Source organism: Macaca thibetana, chromosome 6 (assembly GCF_024542745.1).
Source record: "Macaca thibetana thibetana isolate TM-01 chromosome 6, ASM2454274v1, whole genome shotgun sequence".
Taxonomy (NCBI): Eukaryota; Metazoa; Chordata; class Mammalia; order Primates; family Cercopithecidae; genus Macaca; species Macaca thibetana.
The window spans coordinates 69346629-69368700 of NC_065583.1; the positions used below are offsets into that span (position 1 = coordinate 69346629).

The 22072-nt window shown below is 39.7% G+C and overlaps 2 protein-coding genes across 3 annotated transcripts in view; one reads left to right on the top strand and one right to left on the bottom strand.

Moving 5' to 3' along the window:
- The window catches only part of SRP19 (signal recognition particle 19), an 823764-nt gene that overhangs the window by 655224 nt on the left and 146468 nt on the right, over positions 1 to 22072 (bottom strand). The window lies entirely within an intron of this gene.
- EPB41L4A (erythrocyte membrane protein band 4.1 like 4A) overlaps positions 1 to 22072 on the top strand; it is a 275596-nt gene that overhangs the window by 198578 nt on the left and 54946 nt on the right. For both annotated transcript variants that reach the window (XM_050793057.1, XM_050793056.1), the window contains exons 13-15: positions 9000 to 9090; positions 13502 to 13585; positions 14805 to 14918. In XM_050793057.1, coding sequence (XP_050649014.1) covers positions 9000 to 9090; positions 13502 to 13585; positions 14805 to 14918 — 289 coding nt within the window. The remainder of the gene's footprint in view (positions 1 to 8999; positions 9091 to 13501; positions 13586 to 14804; positions 14919 to 22072) is intronic.

The following is a 22072-nucleotide window of genomic DNA, read 5'->3' on the forward strand; positions in this document are numbered from 1 at the left end:
GAGAGAGAATGCGTGCCAGCAGGGGAAATGCCAGATGCTTATAAAACCATCAGATCTTGTGAGAATTCACTCACTATCGTGACAACAGCATGGTGGAACCACCCCCATGATTAAGTCACTTCCCACCGGGGATTACAATTCAAGATGAGATTTGAGTGGGGACACAGCCAAACCATGTCAACTTTCAAACACAAAACATACTAGGGATAAATTTTGTAGGTGAAATAGAATTGAAATGCAAATACAAAGAGAAAAAAGAATGTGATGAAATTTATTAACTGCTAAACAACTCGTTTCATATATTTTTAAAATGGATGACACAACGAATTGGTATGGCATTTTATTACATGGGATACATTTTGGGAGTCATGAAACAGTTCTATTTTTTAATGTCAATATTTATACTTCAAATTACATCCTTTGGTACTATTTAAACTTTTGATGAAAAGTTTTAGATATCATTTTGAAACAAGCACAAAGGTTCATTGTTTTTCAAAATTCTTCTAGTGGGCGCTTGCATAAAATAAAATTAAATCACCACAGAGTCCTTGAGATAAGCTCAAACACAGAAGTAGACAAAAAACTTCCCCATTTTGCCTTAGCTAAATAAGCATTTTAAAAACAATCTTGATATACAAGTATGCTTAGTTTATATTTACATTTATTTTATTTACTGTTAAAATTGCATCAAATAAAAACCTCAAAAGTAGTGTTCTAGCACTGTCTCCTCTGAGACAGAACCAGCTTTAGGTTAGGTATGGAACTATCCACCTGCGCTAGACCAAGCAAGCATAAATTGTGGAGCTTGAGAGATGGCTGGAGAATGTTTGGTGTGTGTCAGTAGGCTGTGTGGCCCTGATAGAGGATTGGAGGAGAGGGTACCAGGAGTACCACTAAGAAGGATGTGAGTGATCACTCAACTCTCTTCCCTCAAACTGGTATCACAGGAAGAAAAACTTGATATCCAAGTGAGTTGTGACACCTCTTGATTCCAGCTGACCATTCATAGATAGGTGGTGTTTCTGGGTCCAAGAGGGCTTGAAGAAACAATGTGCACCCTCTGCTGTTGCCACATTTGGCAGTCTTTCCACGCTGGTGTAGATTACAAGTCTTCAGATAGAACTCTCTCATCCTACCCCTTTGAGGGTGTAAGGGAATAAGCAGATGCCTTCCCAGCCTGACAAATCCCTTTCTTGTATTTGAACCTGGCATTCTGACCCACACTGTCTATGACTAACTCCACACCCTGTGTGTGCCTCTCTAGCTCTGGGGGAAGAGTAGAGGAATAAGTGCCTTTATGTGCACTCAGCCCCAAATTATCATTTTGGTAATGACAAAAGGAGAGGGATCCAGGAGAGTACTGGGTCAGGGAAGAGGAAATTGGAAGCAGAACAACTCGGGAGGGGATCTTTCATGCGTAGACATGTTTTCCTAGCATCTTTCTCCTCCACACCCATTCTTTATAATCTGCCCTCCAGCTTTGCAGTTTAGAATGCCTTGTTTGATCTTTCTGTAGCAAAATTGGTGTCTACAAAGTCTATGTATTTCTAGTAAAGAGGCAACTGCTTAAATATCACTCTTGGAACTTTAGAAGACAGAAACATTTTTTGTGTTTTAAGAAATGGGGTCTCTGTCACCAGGCTGGAGTGCAGTGGTGTGATCATGGCTTATTGTAACCTCAAACTCTCGAGCTAAATAATCCTCCTGCCTCAGTCTCCTGAATAACTGGAATGACAGGCACAGGCCACCATGGTTGGCTAATTAAAAAAAATTTTTTTGTAGAGATACGTCTCGCTATGTTGCCCAGGCTGATCTCAAACTCCTGGCCTCAAGCGATCCTCCTGCATTGTCTTCCCAAAGTGCTGGAATTACAGGAATGAGCCACTATATTCAGCCCAGGAATTCTTAAGAAGGAATATGACTGCCTTTTGGGGATGAACCAGGTATTTAAACTTTAAGCAATTAGCCATTGGATGCAGAAACATCTTTATTTTCCAAATTATGTGTTTTAAAAAGTATTTTTGCTTTATAGAGTTTAATGAGCATCTGTTTTGCCAAATACAAAATTTTCCAGCTGGATGCGGTGGCTCACGCCTGTAATCCTAGCATTTTGGGAGGCTGAGGCGGGTGGATCACCTGAGGTCAGGAGTTCAAGATCAGCCTGGGCAACATGGTGAAACCCCATCTCTACTAAAATACAAAAATTAGCTGGGCATGATGGTGGGTGCCTGTAATCCCAGCTACTTGGGAGGCTGAGATGGGAGAATTGCTTGAACCCGGGAGACAGTGGTTGCAGTGAGTGGGTGGCTGAGCAAGACTCCGCCTCAAAAAAAAAATTCCATGATGATAGGAAAATTATATAGGGTTTTCTTGAATATTTAGCTATTTGACCATTATTTGTGGTATAGAAAAAGAATGTTTTATTTTGCTAATTTGCCATAATGCCATTTTTTTCCATAGTACCCAGTCTAAAGTTGGTGAAATTAAGGCAAAGTCACTTTGAGCTGTCAGTATGAGAAATAGAGCTAAAATATATTTTCAATTATTGGCCAATTCTTAATTCATAAATATCATATCTTCTGATAAGTTGAACTGGGTTAGGTCTTATAAATCAGATTGTCTTAACTGAAACCTAATAACTTATTGTGTTGAGACTAGCTATAATCTACTTACTATTTTTCTTAAGCATTTTATACAGTTTTTTTTTTTTATGTTTAGGGAAGAAAATAAAATGTGATTGTTAAGTAGGATAAAATTTAACCTGAAAGTTTACAAATTTATATTTGAGAATTTTTAAAAGAAATTATATATCACAACCTTGTTTTACTTGTTAGCCATGTATTCTTTCCCCCATGTATCAGAATGAGGTATTCTCACTTTCCAAAATACGTTTTTTTTTTTCATTTTAATTTCACACATTCAGCCTTCACTTTAAACATTAAAAAGAACGGCAACATTTAAGTAACATCAAAGATTTGATTTATGTGACAGGTGTCAAATTGAGTTATGAATTTTGTGAGACTCATAATCCTATTTAAATGCAAAGTATTTTTGTAATTGAAAATACGTGTATATTCATCACCAAATCTTGACATCACAGGGATGACTTTTAAGAATTGCCCCCAAATCAAGTAGCTAAATAGATCCTGGGAAAGTTCATTCTGTTTCTGACAGTCACTCTTCCTGAACTGAAGGCAAGGATCACTAAAGATGGAGGTACTCAAGTGTGAACAGAATCTAACCACTCAAAGGACTGGTAGTGGTCTGATGCAGACAGGATGGAAGTATTTGGATATAGTGTATTAAAAATGAACAGATGAAACCCTGGAGCTTTGCACACTGGCATTTCAGTACTGTATATACTACAGGGAATTGTGTGTGCGCATATTAAGCCATGGTGTCTAACAGCCCAGAAACAAATATCACAGGGCGTGAGCTAGATTTGGCTCATTAATAAATGATAGCAGTCCCCTGACTGACATGCTCTTCAAAATACGAGCAGCCTTTTGAAATCGAGCTTTGTCTTTTTAATGTGAACAATATGTAAAATGAATTGGACACTCTTGATTAATTCTAAGTGGCCTCACTAGAGTTAATATTATTTTTACTTGAAGTAAAATGGAGATTTACTTCGAAGCCTCAATAGCCATATGTCAGTAACTGATCTTGATTACAGATCACCTGTGGCTGTGAATTGAAGCAGCATGGAAGACTGCCTTTTAAAACTCTAAGAAGCAGCCCAGTCCTGCAAGGTATATTGTTGCATGTCCTTTTGACATGCATCTCAGGTACCACCACATCTATTACTAGTTTTTGTTTTACTTTTGGTACTTATTAAATAAAGATCATTATCCTGAATTTTCCTCTCTAGTGGCAAAAATGGTAGAAACAAATACATCCTTTCTAATAATAGACATTCATTGAGTACCTACCATGGGTGGTGCACTGTTCTGGCAGCCATGTGGGTGCACAATGATGTATCCCTCATTTTATTACGATTTTGAGGCCTTATTAAAAAAAATTGTTTTACATGTCATAAATATTTTATGAAATGAAACACATAATCTGTGTTTCCAGATATTTTAGGCAGAAAGCAACTGTTTAACTTTATCCAAAAAGTAAAGAATTGCTCCAAATGGGTTGATTTGTGAAGTGCAGGAAAATTGCCCTCTGTGTTTTTTTTCTTTTGTTTTTGTCTTTTAAGATGGAGTCTCACTCTGTCGCCCAGGTTGGAGTGCCGTGGCACAATCTCAGCTCACTGCAAGCTCCGCCTGCCGGGTTCACGCCATTCTCCTGCCTCAGCCTCCTGAGTAGCTGGGACTACAGGCGCCCGCCACCTCGCCCGGCTAATTGTTTTTTGTATTTTTAGTAGAGACGGGGTTTCACTGTGTTAGCCAGGATGGTCTCCATCTCCTGACCTCGTGATCCACCCGCCTTGGCCTCCCAAAGTGCTGGGATTACAGGTGTGAGCCACCACGCCTGGTTGCCCTCTGTGTTTTAATTCTTGAAGTGGGTGGTGGTTTACTGTATAATTATTTGTTAAACTGTTTATATATGTATGTTTTACCCTTTTCTTATGTCTGATATTTAAATGAAAAAGGAGTGGTGGGGGAAAAGATTTATCTAATCTCAAAGTATTTTCTGGAACAGTGCCTGAAATACTCTTGTTATTGGTTATTTTAATTAATATTTGGCCTTTCCTTTTATTCCTCTTCAAAATGGAACTATTCTGTGGCAGGTAATCCATGAAGATGTAAGCCCATTAGTGGGATGGGTTTGTCAGGTCACTTTTCTCTGTAGCCCGATGTAGTCTGAGCTGATGTAGGAGGGATTTGGGAAGGTGGTATGATGAGGGGAGGAAAAGGAAAATTTAGTGGTGCATGTTAACAAAATGGAAAGTCAGTAAACATAAATAATGCATAACCTAAATTTCTCACCTCTGCAGATTTCAATTACCAACATATAACCTAGCTTTACTGAATTGATTAGCTATCTCAAATGGTGGTATGGTAAAATCTTACTAATTTGAACAGTGGTTAAAATATATTATTCTGAAAGTATATTTACTACTTTTAAGTTACATATTTAATGACATAAAACTAAAACATATTGCCCAATGGAAGCATGTGACTATTACATGAATAGATACTTCAGAAGTGCTCCTAGTAAGTTAATGCTTCTAAGTGGTTTTTCCCCATGTAGTCTTCCTAATCAGGCTTTTAAAACCCAGCTTGTCTAGTTCACATTTGTTATAGAGTAGGGGAACACAGATGAAGAGATATTTAGTTCATATAAAAAGACTGTACATGTTGGCTGGGCGCGGTGGCTCATGCCTGTAATCCCAGCACTTTGGGAGGCTGAGGTGATGCGGACAGATAACCTGAGACCAGGAGTTCGAGACCAGCCTGACCAACATGGTGAAACCCCATCTCTACTAAAAATACAAAAATTAGCTGGGCGTGGTGGCTCATGCCTATAATCCCAGCTACTCCTGAGGCTGAGGCAAGGGAATCATTTGAACCCAGGAGGCAGAGGTTGCAGTGAGCCAAGATCATGCCACTGCACTCTAGCCTGGGTAACAGAGCAAGATTCTATCCTAAAAAAAGTAAAAAATAAAATATACTGTACATGTTAACAGTGAACAGTAGTTTACCATTTTGAATATAAAGGAACCATGAATTAAGTCGTTTTACTGACTATACCTTATCTCATCTACAGTGAGTATATGAGAGTTATAGCACTATCATATTAGTAAATTACTGACAGTAGAACAATTTATTTTGAAAAAGTCTGGCTATGCTGGTTGTGAGTGTTTGTGACAAAGAGCACTCACATGATGTTTTTTTCCTGAAATTATTTTGGAAAACCATCCAAATAATGCTTCATCTTAAAAATTATGATTCGGACATTGTGAAAATCCAAATATTGCTTTCTTTAAGCAAATATATAAACATAGTTTGCGATTTTTCTTTTTAAAAATATTCTGTTTTTCTCTCTGTGTTTATTAATTTTTGGATGGAGGGGAAACAGGTGAAGGTGATTAGGCAACTGCACTTTTCCTAAGGTAATTGGTTATTAGACTAAGAAAAAGGTAGTCAGTCTAAAGAGAATAAGGGTCAGAGCAAACCTAGGTCTATTCTTAAGCTAGTTACTCAGGGCCTTGGTTAACAGGATGTTCACCTTTACTCAGCATTTTTCAATTGGTGTTATTGACACTGGGTATTGGTCTGTCTGCTGTGCCCCCCTCCCCCTGCCTAGGAAAACAGCCCTAGGACATGAAGGTCCTTTTCATTTATATTAAATATTAGTAATATCTACTAAGAATACCACCACATTTAAATAAAGCTTATTAAGAACAATTAAAAATACTAATGTCCGGGGCTGGGCACGGTGGCTTACATCTGTAATCCCAGCACTTTGAGGGGCCAAGGTGGGTGGATCACTTGAGGTCAGGAGTTCCAGACCAGCCTGGCCAAGATGGTGAAACCCCATCTCTACTAAAAATACAAAAAAATTAGTGGGCTCAGTGGCATGTGCCTGTAATCCCACTCACTTGGGAGGCTGAGGCAGGAGAATTGCTTGAACCCAGGATGCAGAGGTTGCAGTGAGCTGAGATCATGTCACTGCACTCCAGCATGGGTGACAAAGCAAGACTCTGTCTCGGGGGGGAAAAAAAAAAAAAAAGAAACTAATGGTAGGGCACACCTACTGTGTAGGACCTAAAAGAATTCATCCCTTCTGCCACTGCCCCAGACATGTACTACATGGAGTTCTACCTGTGAGAAGCAACTTCATCCCAAATCTTTGCCTGCAATTTTGAGAATCTGCCCTTGTGATTTTGTTAATGGTCACATGGTTATGGCAAAAGTGACTAAGATGGTGACCGGCCACTGCCGATGTTTGATGGTGCGTGGAGTAGTTCCAGGGGATTAATTGGTTGTGTTCCATTTTTCACACTAGGCAGAATTTACCCTAACATTGTTCTTTTCTTATCCCTGGCTTCTGGATGTTGCTCAGTTATTGGTAGTGGCTCCAGCGTGAGCTTACCTTTTGTGCCACAGGTGTCTTCAGGATCACCTTTTCATTTCAAGATTCCAAAATAGGAACACAATTCAGATATGGAATCCGTGTCAAATGCCTTAGAGTAACAGTTTTTGGAACTCTTATCTGAAACCACCCTTTGTTTTCTCTGTCTAAAGTGTATTTATTAATGTTTATCTTTCCTGATGGGTAGCCAGACATACTTCCCAACTGCTCTGGAGGAAACTTGCCAACTTTAGGGGTGCTCAGGTGCTTCTCTTGTCTTGTCCTCTTGCCTCGCTCTCAGGTGTTCTTCTCATTGAACATCGCTTTCACTTGCTGTTTTTTGTTTTGTTTTGTTTTTGAGACGGAGTCTCACTCTGTAGCCAGGGCTGGAGTGTAGTGGCACAATCTCAGCTCACTACAACCTCCGCCTCCCAGGTCCCAGTTCAAGCAGTTCTCCTGCCTCAGCCTCCTGAGTAGCTGGGATAACAGGCACCTGCCACCATGTCCAGCTAATGTTTATATTTTTTAGTAGAGATGGGGTTTTGCTATGTTGGCCAGGGTGGTCTTGAACTCTTGACCTCGTGATCCACCCACCTCAGCCTCCCAAAGTTCTGGGATTACAGGCATGAGGCACTGCACCCAGCCCACTTGCCCTTTTAAGAGTCCATCTCTTCCAGTTGACTCCTAATCTAGACGGACTCTTGAGCTGCTTGTGGGTGGGCCACAGGTGAAAGTAGTCTGTGGTTTAGAGCTAAGTCTCTGCAGCCAGACTGCCCAGCTTCATAGCTTGCCACACCACTCAGGAGCTGTGGGACCTTGGGAAAGGCCCATTTTTGTTATCTTTTAAAATGAGATAACATTGGTATCTGCTTCATAGGATTATTTTGAGGATTACATGAGTAAATAGATGTGAAGCGCTTGTAACAGCACCTGACATACAGTAAGTACTGAATAAATATTAGTGTTTATTAATATTACAAACTCATCTTCATGACATTCTCGGTAGTTAGTGACCCTTATGCATTGGATTGAAGGATTGTAACTCTTACATACCCCTGCAGGAGTAGCTCTGAGGAAGACACACCTGCATGGCACGTAGACCTAATTGAACAGGGCCTGTGGGCATCTGTGCGTGCTGATTTCCCCTGCTCATTTAAACTGCCTCCTCCTTGAGTGAGGTGCGTGCAACTGGAGAAGAGTTGTTCCCAGAGCCCACACACCTCACTCCTGCAGGCTTATCCATCTCTGCCCTGAGAGTGGAAGTCAGACCTCCTAGAAGGGCCCAGACCTTTCGGTTATGTTTATTTTGATCATGACTTCCAACATTGTGTCTGCTGTGGGCTCCCTCTGCTGGTTCCTCTAGCATGTATGCAAATCTGTGGAATAACAACTTTTAAAAACTCAGTTTCAGGTTTTTAGGAATGTTTGCATGAAGAACACATTTGAAAATGTCTTTTTTTTATATGTGAGTGATACAGATCACATGCATATTACTCGTTTTTTGACACCTGCATTATGAGTTAGGATATTTTCAGGTTTGAAGTTTTTTGTTTGGTTTGATTTCAAATGGGGACTGTCATGATATGCTGAGAAACTTGTTCACAATGTAGTCATCAAAACCTGATCATTATGTTTTATATTCTAATATATGGCACTAAATATCTCAGAATATCATTTTAATAGTCTAAAGTGAATGTTATTTTAACATCTAAAGATGTGGAGACTTAGTTTTGAAGTCTGAAAAAAATAGCCTAGACCCCCAGGACATTGTTATGTTGAAGGTTTAGTACACGTTAGAAAATAGTACCTCCAATTTATTGAGTGATTCGTTATTTATTTGGGGTTATAATTTATCAGTAAAATGTGCCACAGTGTCCCTAAAATTGCATTTTAATTTAAGTCTTCTGTTTCTCTGCATTTCCTTATCACTGTTTCCTTTCTCCCTTCCATCTTTCCTTCTCCTCCTCTGCTAGGATCAAACAGCATCAGTAGGATAACTACACACATGGAAAATGGAGAAAATGAAGGAACAACTAAAATTATTGCACCTTCACCAGTAAAAAGGTCAGTGAAGTTAACTGAAGAAATGTACAATTATATGCAGTTATAAAAATGATCTTTTTTCTGTAGACAAGGTTAAAAATCTTTTAACTTTGATGATTAATGAATACTTTTAATCCATGGGTTCCAGTAAATATTCTCTGGGCCAAATAATACATTAAAATACCAATAAAATATAAAACATCAGGACCTGAATCTCTTATTTGAAGAAAATGCTCTTTTTGTCACAGCAAGGTGAACTCACAGATTGTCTGTGGTTTGCATTCTCCGCAGAAAATTGAAAATTTCTTGTGATTTTTAAAATGGCATGATATAATGGACTAACTCAGAGAGACTTGTAAAATAAAGTAGATGATATTCATGTTTAATGTACTGTGTTCATTATAGTGGTGCACTGAACTGTGGCCCTGGAAAGAGGGTTTATGGCATTTAGAGGCATCAGAGCCTCAGAAGTCAGTGATTGCATATGTATGAAGACTTGTCATGGTCCTCTGCATCTGTTTTCCCAGGGGCATTCCCCAGTGGAAAAGCCTTTTCTTAATATATTACATGGATTGTTTCCCTGAGAGCTCAGCCTTGTTTTCTGTTAAGATACTGTTGCAGAGTCATTTTTTCTTATCTCCAGTTATGTTCACGGAACAGCATTATAAACAACAATGAGCAGCTTTCATGAGTTCACTTTCTCTATAGGGGTTGCCCCCCATACATCATGGGGAAATCCCAGCAGTCAGAGATATGTGACCTGCAAAGACTTCTTAGATCATCTACTTGATCTTTTTTTTTGGTAAATAATTGTGTCTTCATTCAGCTGTATTGTGGCTACTTCGAGGAATACAGTTCATAATTTCTCAGCAAGATAACTTTAACATCTGAAGATTCTCAGAGTTGTAATATTTTACCTAGGGATTTGCCTATGTTTTGTTTAGTTCTAAGACGTTTACCAGTTCTCCTTTTAGGATGACAAGTTCTTTATCATTGCATAACTTTAGTTTACCTTATTTCCCTTCGTCACCCTCATAGCTGTGGATAAACAGAGTCACCTTCATCTGTATGTACAGGGTGTGCTTTTGGTATGTTCAGCATAAGAACAGGAATCTTCCATGAGATTCCAATCCCAAGCGTTTTTAGAATGTCCTGAAGGAGTACAGTCCTCCTTTTAAAAACTTACTTTTTCAACTTTTATTTTAGGTCCAAGGGTACATGTGCCGGTAGGTTTGTCACATGGGTAAATTGTGTATCACTGAGGTTTGGTGTGTGCATGATCCCATCACTCAGGTAGTGAGTATAGTACCTGATAGGTAGTTTTCAACCCTTGCCCTCCTCCTCCACTGGTGGTCCCCAGTGTCTGTTGTTCCCATCTTTATGTCCATGTGTACTCAGTGTTCAGTTCTCACTTACAAGTGAGAACCTGCAGTATCTGGTTTTCTGTTTCTGTGTTAATTCACTTAGGATAATAGCCTCCAGTTGCATCCATGTTGTTGCAAAAGACGTGGTTTCATTCTTTTTTATGGCTGTGTAGTATTCCATGGTATATATGTACCACATTTGCTTTATCCAGTCCACTGTTCATGGTCATCTAGGCTGATTCCATGTCCTTGGTATTGTGAATAGTGCTGCAAGAACATGTGAATGTATGTGTCTTTTTTTTTTTTTTTTTTTTTTTTTGAGATGGAGTCTCGCTTTGTCTCCAGGCTGGAGTGGAGTGGCACCATCTTGGCTCACTGCAACCTCTGCCTCCCAGGTTCAAGCAATTCTCCTACCTCAGCCTCCTGAGTAGCTGGGACTACAGGCGTGTGCCACCACTCCCAGCTAATTTTTGTATTTTTGGTAGAGACAGGGTTTTACCATGTTGGCCAGGATGGTCTCCATTTCTTGATCTTGTGATCCACCTGCCTTGGCATCCCAAAGTGCCGGGATTACAGGTGTGAGCCATCGCACCTGGCCATATATCTTTTTTTGTAGAATGATTTGTTTCCCTTTGAGTATATATCCAGTAATGGGATTGTTGGGTCAAATGGTGGTTCTGTTTTAAGTTCTTTGAGAAATCTCAAAACTGCTTTCCACAGTGGCTGAGCTAATTTACATTCCCACCAACAGTGTATAAGTGTTCCCTTTTTTCCGCAATCTTGCCAACATCTTTATTTTTTGTCTTTTTGATAATAGCTATTCTGACTGGTGGGAGATGGTGTCTCATTGTGATTTTAATTTGCTTTTTTTGAATGATTAATGAAGGTGAGCATTTTTTCATGTATTTGTTGGCTGCATGTATGTCTTCTTTGGAAAAATGCCTGTTCATGTCCTTTGCCCCTTTTTTAATGTGTTGTTTGTTTCATCTTGTTGAATTGTTGAAGTTCCTTATAGATTCTGGATATTACACCTTTGTCGGATACACAGTTTGTGAATATTTTCTCCTGTTCTGTAGATTGTTTACTCTGTTGATAGTTTCTTTTGTTGTGCAGAAGCCCTTTAAAGTCCCACTTGTCAATTTTTGATTTCGTTGCAATTGGTTTTGGGGACTTAGTTATAAATTTCTTCACCAAGGCTGACGTCCAGAATGATATTTCCTAGGTTTTCTTCTAATATATATTTTCATAGTTTGAGGTCTTACATTTAAGTTCTTAATCTATCTGGAGTGGATATTTGTATATGGTAAAAGGAAGGGGTCCAGTTTCACCCTTCTGCATATACTAGCCATCCCAGCACCATTTAGGGAGTCCTTTTTCTATTGCTTGTTCTAGTTGATTTTGTTGAAAATCAGATGGTTGTAGGTGTGTGACTTTATTTTTGGGTTCTCTATCCTATTGCATCGGTCTTTTTGTCGGTTTTTGTACCATACCATGCTGTTTTTGTTACTGTAGACTTGTAGTATAGTTTGAAGTCAGGTAGTGTGATGCTTCCAGCTTTGTTCTTTTTGCTTAGAATTGCTTTGGCTGTTTGGGCTTTTTTGGAGGGAGGGTTCCATTTTAGAATAGTTCTTTCCTATGAAAAAATGATGTTGGTAGTTTAATAGGAATAGCATTGCATCTGTATATTGCTTTGGGCTGTGTGGCCATGTTAACAATATTTTTCAATCCCCTTTGCAACCACATTCCTGTGATGATACTGGTACTTGAAGCACCACCAAAGTTTTTCTCTCAAGCTTCAGATGAGAAATACCTTAGGGAATTAATGCAATTAACTTGTCACCCAGGATTTTATTATTTAACTTTTGTATACTCTCTCAGTTCCTCTTTTATCTCCCTATTTCTTTTCCAGTCTCCCTTCTCCTTTCCCTTTGCTTTTTCTGATTTATTGATCACATATACTTTCTACTATTGTATTAAATATCTACCATATTTGTTACTTTTCTTCATTTCAAAAGATAAGCTTTTACTTTGGGAATTGAATATGTAGAGGTTTTTAGCCTTTATAAAAATAATAACTTAGCTACTATCTACTAATATTATGGGTTATATGCCTCTGTCAGATACATAATTTTATAGGCTTACATTAATTCCTTCATGGATAGTATACTAGGGTGCAAGTCTGTTTTCTTTCTTTTTTTTTTTTTTAACTACCTTGTCATCTTTCTCTTCTTTGTTGGCAGTTATAAAGTACTCTGCTATGACTGTATCCTAGGACAATTATACAGAGTTAAAAAAAGCCAGGGTTAAAAGTGAATTTGGAGTTAAATAGCTCTACCTTTATCTGAAGCTAAGACTCCTGAGGATGTGAGAGGTCACCCGCCCGCCACCCCGCCCCGTGCCTGGAGGATTCTGATTAGTCCCTTCCTCTGTGTCTCCCCATGGATTTCTAAAACAATTTGTTGAGGGTAGAATAACAACTCAGTTACATTTACATTCTTAGGACTGAAAGATGATACTAGGTCAGGAAATAGCGTTTGAAAGTCATTCTGATCTGGAGGGATGAAGCCAAGATATGGCGGAAGCTGGGAAAAGGTCAGTTTGAGTAGCCTGAACCTGCCCAGGGCTGACCGACCTGTGTGGATTCAGACCAGTGCCTGGAGCCAGGGATTCTCTGATCACTGTTTTAAAAAGGGAGCCAGGCTGAAGATCCTGGGAAGCCCAGGTCCTTCCTCCTTGGCTTTCTTCTTTTCTTGGCTCTGTGGTTCCCCTTGCTCCCTCTCCTGCAGGTGGACTCTAGCGTTTCTTAACGATTGATGGACCTGGCATCTGTTGACTAAAGCAGTAAAACTAGAAAGAAAGAGGGGGAAAGACCCAAAGGTGCTTGCTGGAGACAGATTTTTTTAGGCAGCGCCTTCATGTTCTTTTTAGAGTCACAGGTAAAAACAAGCAAATAAGTGTGCACATCTTAACATTCATTAAAAAAAAATTTACTTAACAAGTAAGTATATGAGTTTACTTTTATTTTCTACTTAATTTATTTTTCATACTTTTTTTTTTTTAATTTAAAGCTTTAAGAAAGCAAAGAATGAAAATAGCCCTGATACCCAAAGAAGCAAATCTCATGCACCGTGGGAAGAAAATGGCCCCCAGAGGTAAAGGGAATCATTGTTTTTATAAAGGAGACAGTAGAAAAGGGGTTAGCACTTGCAGCTCATTGAATAAAGGAATCCAGCTGCTGGGTGGTTGATCACAGCTCGCCGTGGATAAAGTGTGCACACTGTAAATGAGTGTGACCCAGGGAGAGAGGGGCTGGGAATTCTGAATTGGAAATCTACACTATGTTTTATAACATGAAACTTTTTCCTGGAAAGGCAAAAAGGAAACCTAGGAAATACTATGAAATAGCCTGTAAGGTAATATGTTTCTGAAAACTCTAAATGACATATTAATAATTTGTCCATTTCATGGTTTTGGTTAAAAACTTAAGTCAAGGGCAGGCGCGGTGGCTCACACCTGTAATCCCAGCACTTTGGGAGGCCGAGGCGGGTGGATCACGAGGTCAGGAGATCAAGACCATCCTGGCTAACACGGTGAAACCCCGTCTCCACTAAAAATACAAAAAATTATTCGGGCGTGGTGGTGGGCACCTGTAGTCCCAGCTACTCGGGAGGCTGAGGCAGGAGAATGGCGTGAACCCGGGAGGCGGAGCTTGCAGTGAGCCGAGATCGCGCCATTGCACTCCAGCCTGGGTGACAGAGTGAGACTCTGTCTCAAAAAAAAAAAAAAACTTAAGTCAAAAACTATAGCTGATGAATAGTGATGCTGGAAGACCTTTATTCCTAAAAATGTGAATATGTCTAGTTTATCTCTGGTCAAACTACCAAACCAGTGACAGACCTGTGTTGTAACTTATGGTTCAAATTCTAACCCTGCCGTGTCCTAGCTACTTTATTTGGGCCACTTAATTAAGTAGTCTATATTTCAATTTTTTTCTGTTTAATAGGTTTAATAATTGTACTTCAGTGCTGAAGGTTGATAAGAAGATTAGCTGAGATAGAATGTAAAGCCTTTAGCTGAGTCAGTGTTTAGAAAGGGGAAAATTCATCATATGTATGAATTGGTACTGTTATTTGTATGTGTTCATTTTTTTACTACTGAAGGCTAATGAGACAAATGGCATTCCTGCAAAATAATGACCTTTATGATTTGATTTGCCAGATCTTACCTCTTTCAATAAATCTTGTCAGCAAAGAGAACCACATGCCCCTGGAGGTACCAGCTGTGCAGTTATGAATGACTCTAGGTCTGGGCTGGGCTCTGTTCCCCCAGGACCTCTCTGGGCTCTTTTTGACCATTTATCTTTCTCTCCAGTGGACTCTACAATTCTCCCAGCGACCGCACTAAGTCACCAAAGTTCCCTTACACACGTCGCCGAAACCCCTCCTGTGGAAGTGACAATGACTCTGTACAGCCTATGAGGAGGAGGTAAGTGGAACACAATCCCTCTGTTAGCGGTTTTTGACAGAAGCATTTTGTCCCAGGCCTGACTTTATAACAGGTGATCCTTATACCAACATTACTGTTTCTCTTTAAAATAACAGGAAGCTTACTCTTTCTGACATAAAATAAGTTAGGAATCCCAAAGTATTTATCTTAAACAGCCAGAGTTTTAGGGAATAATTTCATAAAATATTGGCAGGAACTTGCTTTCTGTATTCTATTTATGACTGATGTGTCTAAAAATAGTATATATAATATATAAAAACATGTATTATATATAGTATATTACATAGTAGAGACAACATGTCTTTTTTTTTTTATTGAAATGGAGTTTCACTCTTGTTGCCTAGGCTGGAGTGCAGTGGCACAATCTTGGCTCACCGCAACTTCCGCCTCCTGGGTTCAAGTGATTCTCCTGCCTCAGCCTCCCGAGTAGCTGGGATTACAGGCATGCGCTGCCACGCCCGACTGATTTTTTTTGTATTTTTAATAGAGATGGGGTTTCTCCATGTTGGTCAGGCTGGTCTCGAACTCCCGACCTCAGGTGATCCACCCGCTTAGGCCTCCCAAAGTGCTGGGATTACAGGTGTGAGCCACCACGCCTGGCCGAGATAGTATATCTTAATATATAAAACGTATTAAGTGTTTCTACCTGAGAAGACAAAACTACACTTAAAGATAAGCCTTCTTAGCTGAGAAATGCCTTTTAAAGCACAGAAAAAAATGAATCCTGTTACATTTTACCTATAAGGTTAGAGTGTTTGAAGGGATTATATTTGTGTGTGTATGCTTAATAAGAAAAGTTCTTAGCTGGAAGTTTTGGACCTGTCTGCAAAGCAGGCTGGCAGTGTGACAGGTGCAAGAGAGGAAGATGTAGAAATGACTTATCAGTGAAATTCTTTTTCACTCCTATGTGGCAGGGACTGTGGTTTACTTTGAGTACCTACATAATTGGCATTGTATAAATGACTTTTTCTTTTACCTTTTGTTGTTTTTTGTGGTTTTTGTTTTTGTTTTTGAGATGGTGTCTCGCTCTGATGCCCAGACTGGAGTGCAGTGGCTTGATCTCAGCTCACTGCAACCTCTGCCCCCTGGGTTCAAGCGATTCTCCTGTCTCAGCCTCCTGAGTATCTGGGATTACAGGCATGCACCATCAGACCCAGCTAATTGTTGTATTTTTAGTAGAGACGGGGTTTCTCCACGTTGGTCAGGCTGGTCTCGAACTCCTGACCTCATGATCCACCTACCTCAGCCTCCCTAAGTGCTAGGATTATAGGCATGAGTCTCCGTGCCCAGCCTCTTTTTCCTTTTTTTAAAAAAATAAAAATGTGTAAACTAAAGTGGAGATGGGGTCTCACTTGCTATGTTGCCCAGGCTGGTCTTGAATTCCTTGCCTCAAGCAGTCCTCCCACCTCAGTCTCCCAAATTGCTGGGATTACAGGCATGAGTCACTGCACCCAGCCTAAATAACTTTTATGATTACAAGAAGTTCAGTTCATGATGTCAGGTAACCATCAAGACTCTTTTTATGCACACTGCAGGTTTGGAAGCCAAGCCCTTCTTTCCACCTATGCCCTAGTTAATACACACTTGCTGGCCCTTTCCTGCTTGATCCCTTTTGCTTCTGCTAGTTTCCCAGAGTTTTGCCCCCAACTTTCTGAAACCAAGTTCAACTTCACTGAAATTCTTTGATGGTTAAGAAGAGAAGGGTCTATATTACCTTCATGTAGTAGGACTGACATGAGGGGGCTAGATTAGGACCAACAGTGATTAGATAGGATAATAGAGCAATAGTAGGCATTTGTTTGGTGTTGGCCATATTCCAAGTACTGAGTAAAGTGCTTGCTATATACTATTTCATGTAATGCTGACAGTAACAACTCTTTGGGAACTGGCATTTGTATTGAGGCATGATGTGATTCTAGCAGAGGGGGATTAAATAGGGAATTGGTGCAAAGGTGTAAGTAGGATTGAAGGTGCAAAAAGCAGAGAGTGATGTAACTCAGAGATCTAGCTGCTGTGACTGCCTGTGGACTGAAGGAATGCGAAGAGAGAAGTGGGTGTTACCTAGAGACCAGAAGCCGTTTCCACCTTTGAGCTGGCAATCCTGAGCCTGTGCTTGCTGCTGACATTGCTGCAGGCACCGTGATGGATGCCAGGCAGGGACCGTTCTTGCTGACGTTGCTGGAGGTACCACCACTTTAGCCAAACAAAGAACACCCCCTTCTCAGGAGTGCAAGAGTTGATGCCACAGGTACAACTAGAAGCAAAATCACTTTCCCCTTTCTCTGCCTTCAAATCTTACTGCAGTCTCTTTTAACTAAAACTCAGCTGGCAAAGGTGTCCAGGAATATAAAATTTCCAGGCTTTCTATCTCGGCAGTAGAGGGCAGATTATAGAGCAGTCAGTAGAGGCTGAGTACCAATGAAAAATATTCAGCCCAGCATCACCATCTCACTTTTACAGATGAGAAAACTGAGGCTCAGGGAGATGATGGTAGCTTGTCCTCTGTGGCACACATGGGATTGAAATCCCAGTCTGTATATCTGAAAAAGTTGGAGATAGTGATAGCCCTCATTTAAATAAAGCTGTCCTTCAGCCCTTACTCCGCTTTCTCCTTGGGAACACCAAGAGTTGGTTCAACTTGGACAATACTTAAAAGCAAAGCAACGCCACTGGGAAATACTTTAAAATGCATTTGTGTGTATTGTGTGTTGAGGCAACATAGCTGGCATGGATGATGACAATTTAGCATATATTATTGGTAGATAGAGTTTTATAGTTTCCCACCCTTAATTAATTAGTGCAATTTGTCAGCACTCCCTAAATAAAATAATTACACATGTTGAGCAGATAGTCATTTTAACACATTTGAAAATGAACTTAATTAAATTTTGCTAAAATATGCCTAAATTTGCATATTTTCATACAAAATAATTGCTTGAAATAGTTTGCAGCATATACACTCCCAAATCCAGACTTGACTTCTACAATGAGGTTCATTTTCCGCTGGCTTCCTGTGAAACACAGAGAAGTAATTGTGGAGAGTGGATACAGGATCCTTTCATTGGCAAATTCCGGGGGGAAGGCTATTTAAATTTGCTAGAAAGAGAATCTTTTTGCCTGAGCATCCCTAGAGCCTTTTGCCTGGTGCACTTACAGGTCTCTTTTGGGGATCTGTGTTTTGAGGCAACAAGCCATTGCTGCATGTTGACATAAAAAGACTAAAGTACATTGTTCTCTGTTTCTTTCCAGTATAAATGCCCTGTAAGTGTCCTTATCCTTGTCAGTCTTGTTCTATCTTCACACATATTTACCTTGCACTGGGCACAAATCCCTACATTGCTGGATTAACATTGACATTTAAAATCGAGACATGTCATCAGCATGGAAGAATCTCAAGGACTTAAATTTAATAATAGGAAATTATATTTTGCTTTGTATGCCAGGATAATACATTTTGCAATAGATGTCAAAATTTCATATTTTGTCAGTTGTTTATCATGAGATGGATACAGGCTATCAAATTCTGGCTGAGTCCAGAATAGTGATCCTTAACCTTTTTGGGTAATACTACCCTCTGAGATCTGGTGAAATGTTGGATTCATTCCCTAGGGAAAGACAGGTTCATATTTAAATACATATAAACATTTCCATATAATTTTCAAAGTTCATGGAGACCCTGAAGCCTGCTTGTTTAAACATTCCTATTCTAGGAACACTTTTACACTGTTGGTGGGATTGTAAACTAGTTCAACCATTATGGAAAACAGTATGGAGATTCCTCAAGGATCTAGAACTAGATGTACCATATGACCCAGCCATCCCATTACTGGGTATATACCCAAAGGATTATAAATCACGCTGCTATAAAGACACATGCACACGTATGTTTATTGCGGCACTATTCACAATAGCAAAGACTTGGAATCAACCCAAATGTCCATCAGTGACAGACTGGATTAAGAAAATGTGGCACATATACACCATGGAATACTATGCAGCCATAAAAAAGGATGAGTTTGTGTCCTTTGGAGGGACATGGATGCAGCTGGAAAACATCATTCTTAGCAAACTATCACAAGAACAGAAAACCAAACACCGCATGTTCTCACTCATAGGTGGGAACTGAACAATGAGATCACTTGGACTCGGGAAGGGGAACATCACACACCGGGGCCTATCATGGTGGGGGAGGGGGGAGGGGGGAGGGATTGCATTGGGAGTTACACCTGATGTAAATGACGAGTTGATGGATGCTGACGAATTGATGGGTGCAGCACAGCAACATGGCACAAGTATACATATGTAACAAACCTGCACGTTATGCACATGTACCCTAGAACTTAAAGTATAATAATAATAATAATAATAAAATAAACATTCCTGTTCTAGAAAAAGAAAGCCAGCATTTTTTCTGGTAGTACAGTATATTTTCACTCCTTAGCTTTCACTTTTACATTAAAAAATGTTTGAATGCCTGTTGTATGCCATGCAACGTGCTGCTACCACCAGACAAAGTTCCTGTCCTTTGGGAGCTTAGATGCTATTAAGGGATAAATATATGAGTCATAGGAATATATGTGCCATTATGACTTTAATATGTAATATGAAGGTAAGCTATGTGGTACTTAGGGGAATTTTAAAAACTTTTTATTGAAACCTAGCATGCATACAGAAAAGTACACATGTGTCATAAGTGTAAATGCGTGATAAATTTTTTATAAATAGACACCCGTGTAATGAGCACTATCAGGGGAAGTTTGCTGAATCACTGAGCCAAAGAGGTTGGGGTAGATTTCTTGAGGTTGGATGCTTGAGCCAGGATCTGAGATACAAACAGGCTAAAAGAAAGGAACGATCATACCAGATAGAGGGGCTAGCATGTGCAAAAGCCTTGGGAATGGAAAGAAGCAGGGAGCCTTTGTGAAAAGGAAAAAGGCCAGTGTTTATCAGACTCTGAGAGTGAATAAAAATGTGTTAGAAATGAGGATAGAGAGAAAGATGGGATCAGACCTTACAGCCCACCTGGCCTTTGTTCAGGATTTTGGTCCTTAGACCAGTGGTTTTTTACAGGAAGTACAATAACATCACCCTTGTGTTTGTAAAGATGACCCTCACTGTCTTGTGGAGAAATGGTGAAAGAGGATAGTGGCAGAAATGGAGAGACCAGGCAGCAGGCTATGGTACGAGTCCTGGCAATAGAGAATGGGAGCATGGACCAAGGTGGTGATGCGGAGATATAAAGAAGTGGATGGTTTCAGTAGCCAGTAGGAGGTAAAACTGGTAGGAGAATCAGTATGAGGGGTGGAGGAGAGGGAGCTGTCCAGAATGAAACCCAGGCTTGTTCAGTTTTTTTAATTCAATGTGTTGCATAGAAATAGAATCATCAGGACTTTACAGGCTTGAAAGGGACAATTGCCAATTTAGTTTCTGATATCCTGAATTTATGGTGCTTCTGAGAAGTCCAAGTGCACGATTCTCATGGGTTGTTGAATGTAAGTCAGGAGCTAGATTTGCTTTATGGACTGAAATATAATTTTAAGTATGTTACTTGAAGTATAGAGATTAGGTTGTTTAGGTGTATAGTATAGATAGAATGCAAAAAGACAAAGCCAATGACAGAGTTGTAGGAAGCTCCAGCATTTGTCTTAATTGAAGATTAACTGTAATGAAGAAAGAGAAATTGTGGCCATGGAAAAATAAAGAGAGTGAAAATTTGCATACCAAATGTCTCCCTTCTCTCTTCGTTCCCAGAATACTAGAATCCAGGCTTATATTACTTAGGCAGAAAATTAGAGAATCCCTTTGTAAGAAATGAACAGGGTCAAGAGAAAAGACTATGGATACTAGCTTTCAAAGCATCTTCCAATGAAATTGTTGTATCTCCCAGGCATGAGATTAGAGAATCCCACTGCAGGAAATGGACCAGGTACAAGAGAAAAGACTTGCATATACTTACTTTCAAAGGATCATCCATTGAAATGATTGAAGCTGCCCTCATATTACTGTGAGGCCATTAATTAACATGCTCTGCACCAACCAAAGGGCTCCAGTCACCTTAACACTCACTGCTTGGATAGGAATAGAGAGCCATGAACACCTGCATTTGAGCATTGCTTCTGTCTGGAAAGGCAGAGACTAAAACAAACAAATGGGGTATAGGGTGGGATTGGGGGCATTCTCACTGGAAACAGACAGTATAAGAAAGAAAAATTTCTAAAAAACTATTTAGGAAGATGAAAAAATAAATCCATGAATTTCTATCAATACAAAGGTAAGAACTAATGAATAAGAGTTTTTAGGCTTTAAATTAGTGTGGCAGAATTTAAAATAATCAGTAAAAGATTTGGAAGGTAACATTAAGAAAATCTTCCCCAAAATGGAACCAAAAAGCCCACAATAAAACAGATGTATGGAAATAAGAATAATAAAATTATCAAACCTAGATATCAAACATTCAACTAATACAATTTCTAAGAAAAAAGAACAGAGAAAACATAGGAAACTATTAAAGAAACAGCACAAGCAAATATTCCGGAACTGAAGGATGTGACATTATAAAGCAGAACCCACTGAGCAATTGACATAATTGATTGAAAAGTTAGATTTATTCCAAGGTTCATTATAACTAAATTTCAAAACATTATTGATTAACAAAGAATTCTAAAGATTTGGAAGGGGCATGGGAATATGGGAGAGAAAAATCCATGTGCAAATGGTGACAAATCACAATGACATTGGGGCCAGGTACGGTGTCTCACGCCTGTAATCTCAGCACTTTGGGAGGCCAAGGCGGGTGGATCACCTGAGGTCAGAAGTTCAATTCCAGCCTGGCCAACATGGTAAAACCCCGTCCTTACTAAAAATACAAACTAGCCAGGCATGGTGTTGCATGCCTGTAATTCCAGCTACTGTGGAGGCTGAGGCAGGAAAATCATTTGAACCTGAGAGGCGGAGGTTGCAGTGAGCCGAGATCACGCCACTGTACTCCAGCCTGGGCCACAAGAGTGAAACTCCATCTAAAAAAAAAAAAAAAAAAAAAACAGACATTGGGCTGCTTCACAGTAATATCAGAGGAAGAAGGCAAAGAAGTATTGCCTTGAGAAGTCTGAAAGATTATTTTCAGTTTAGGAGTC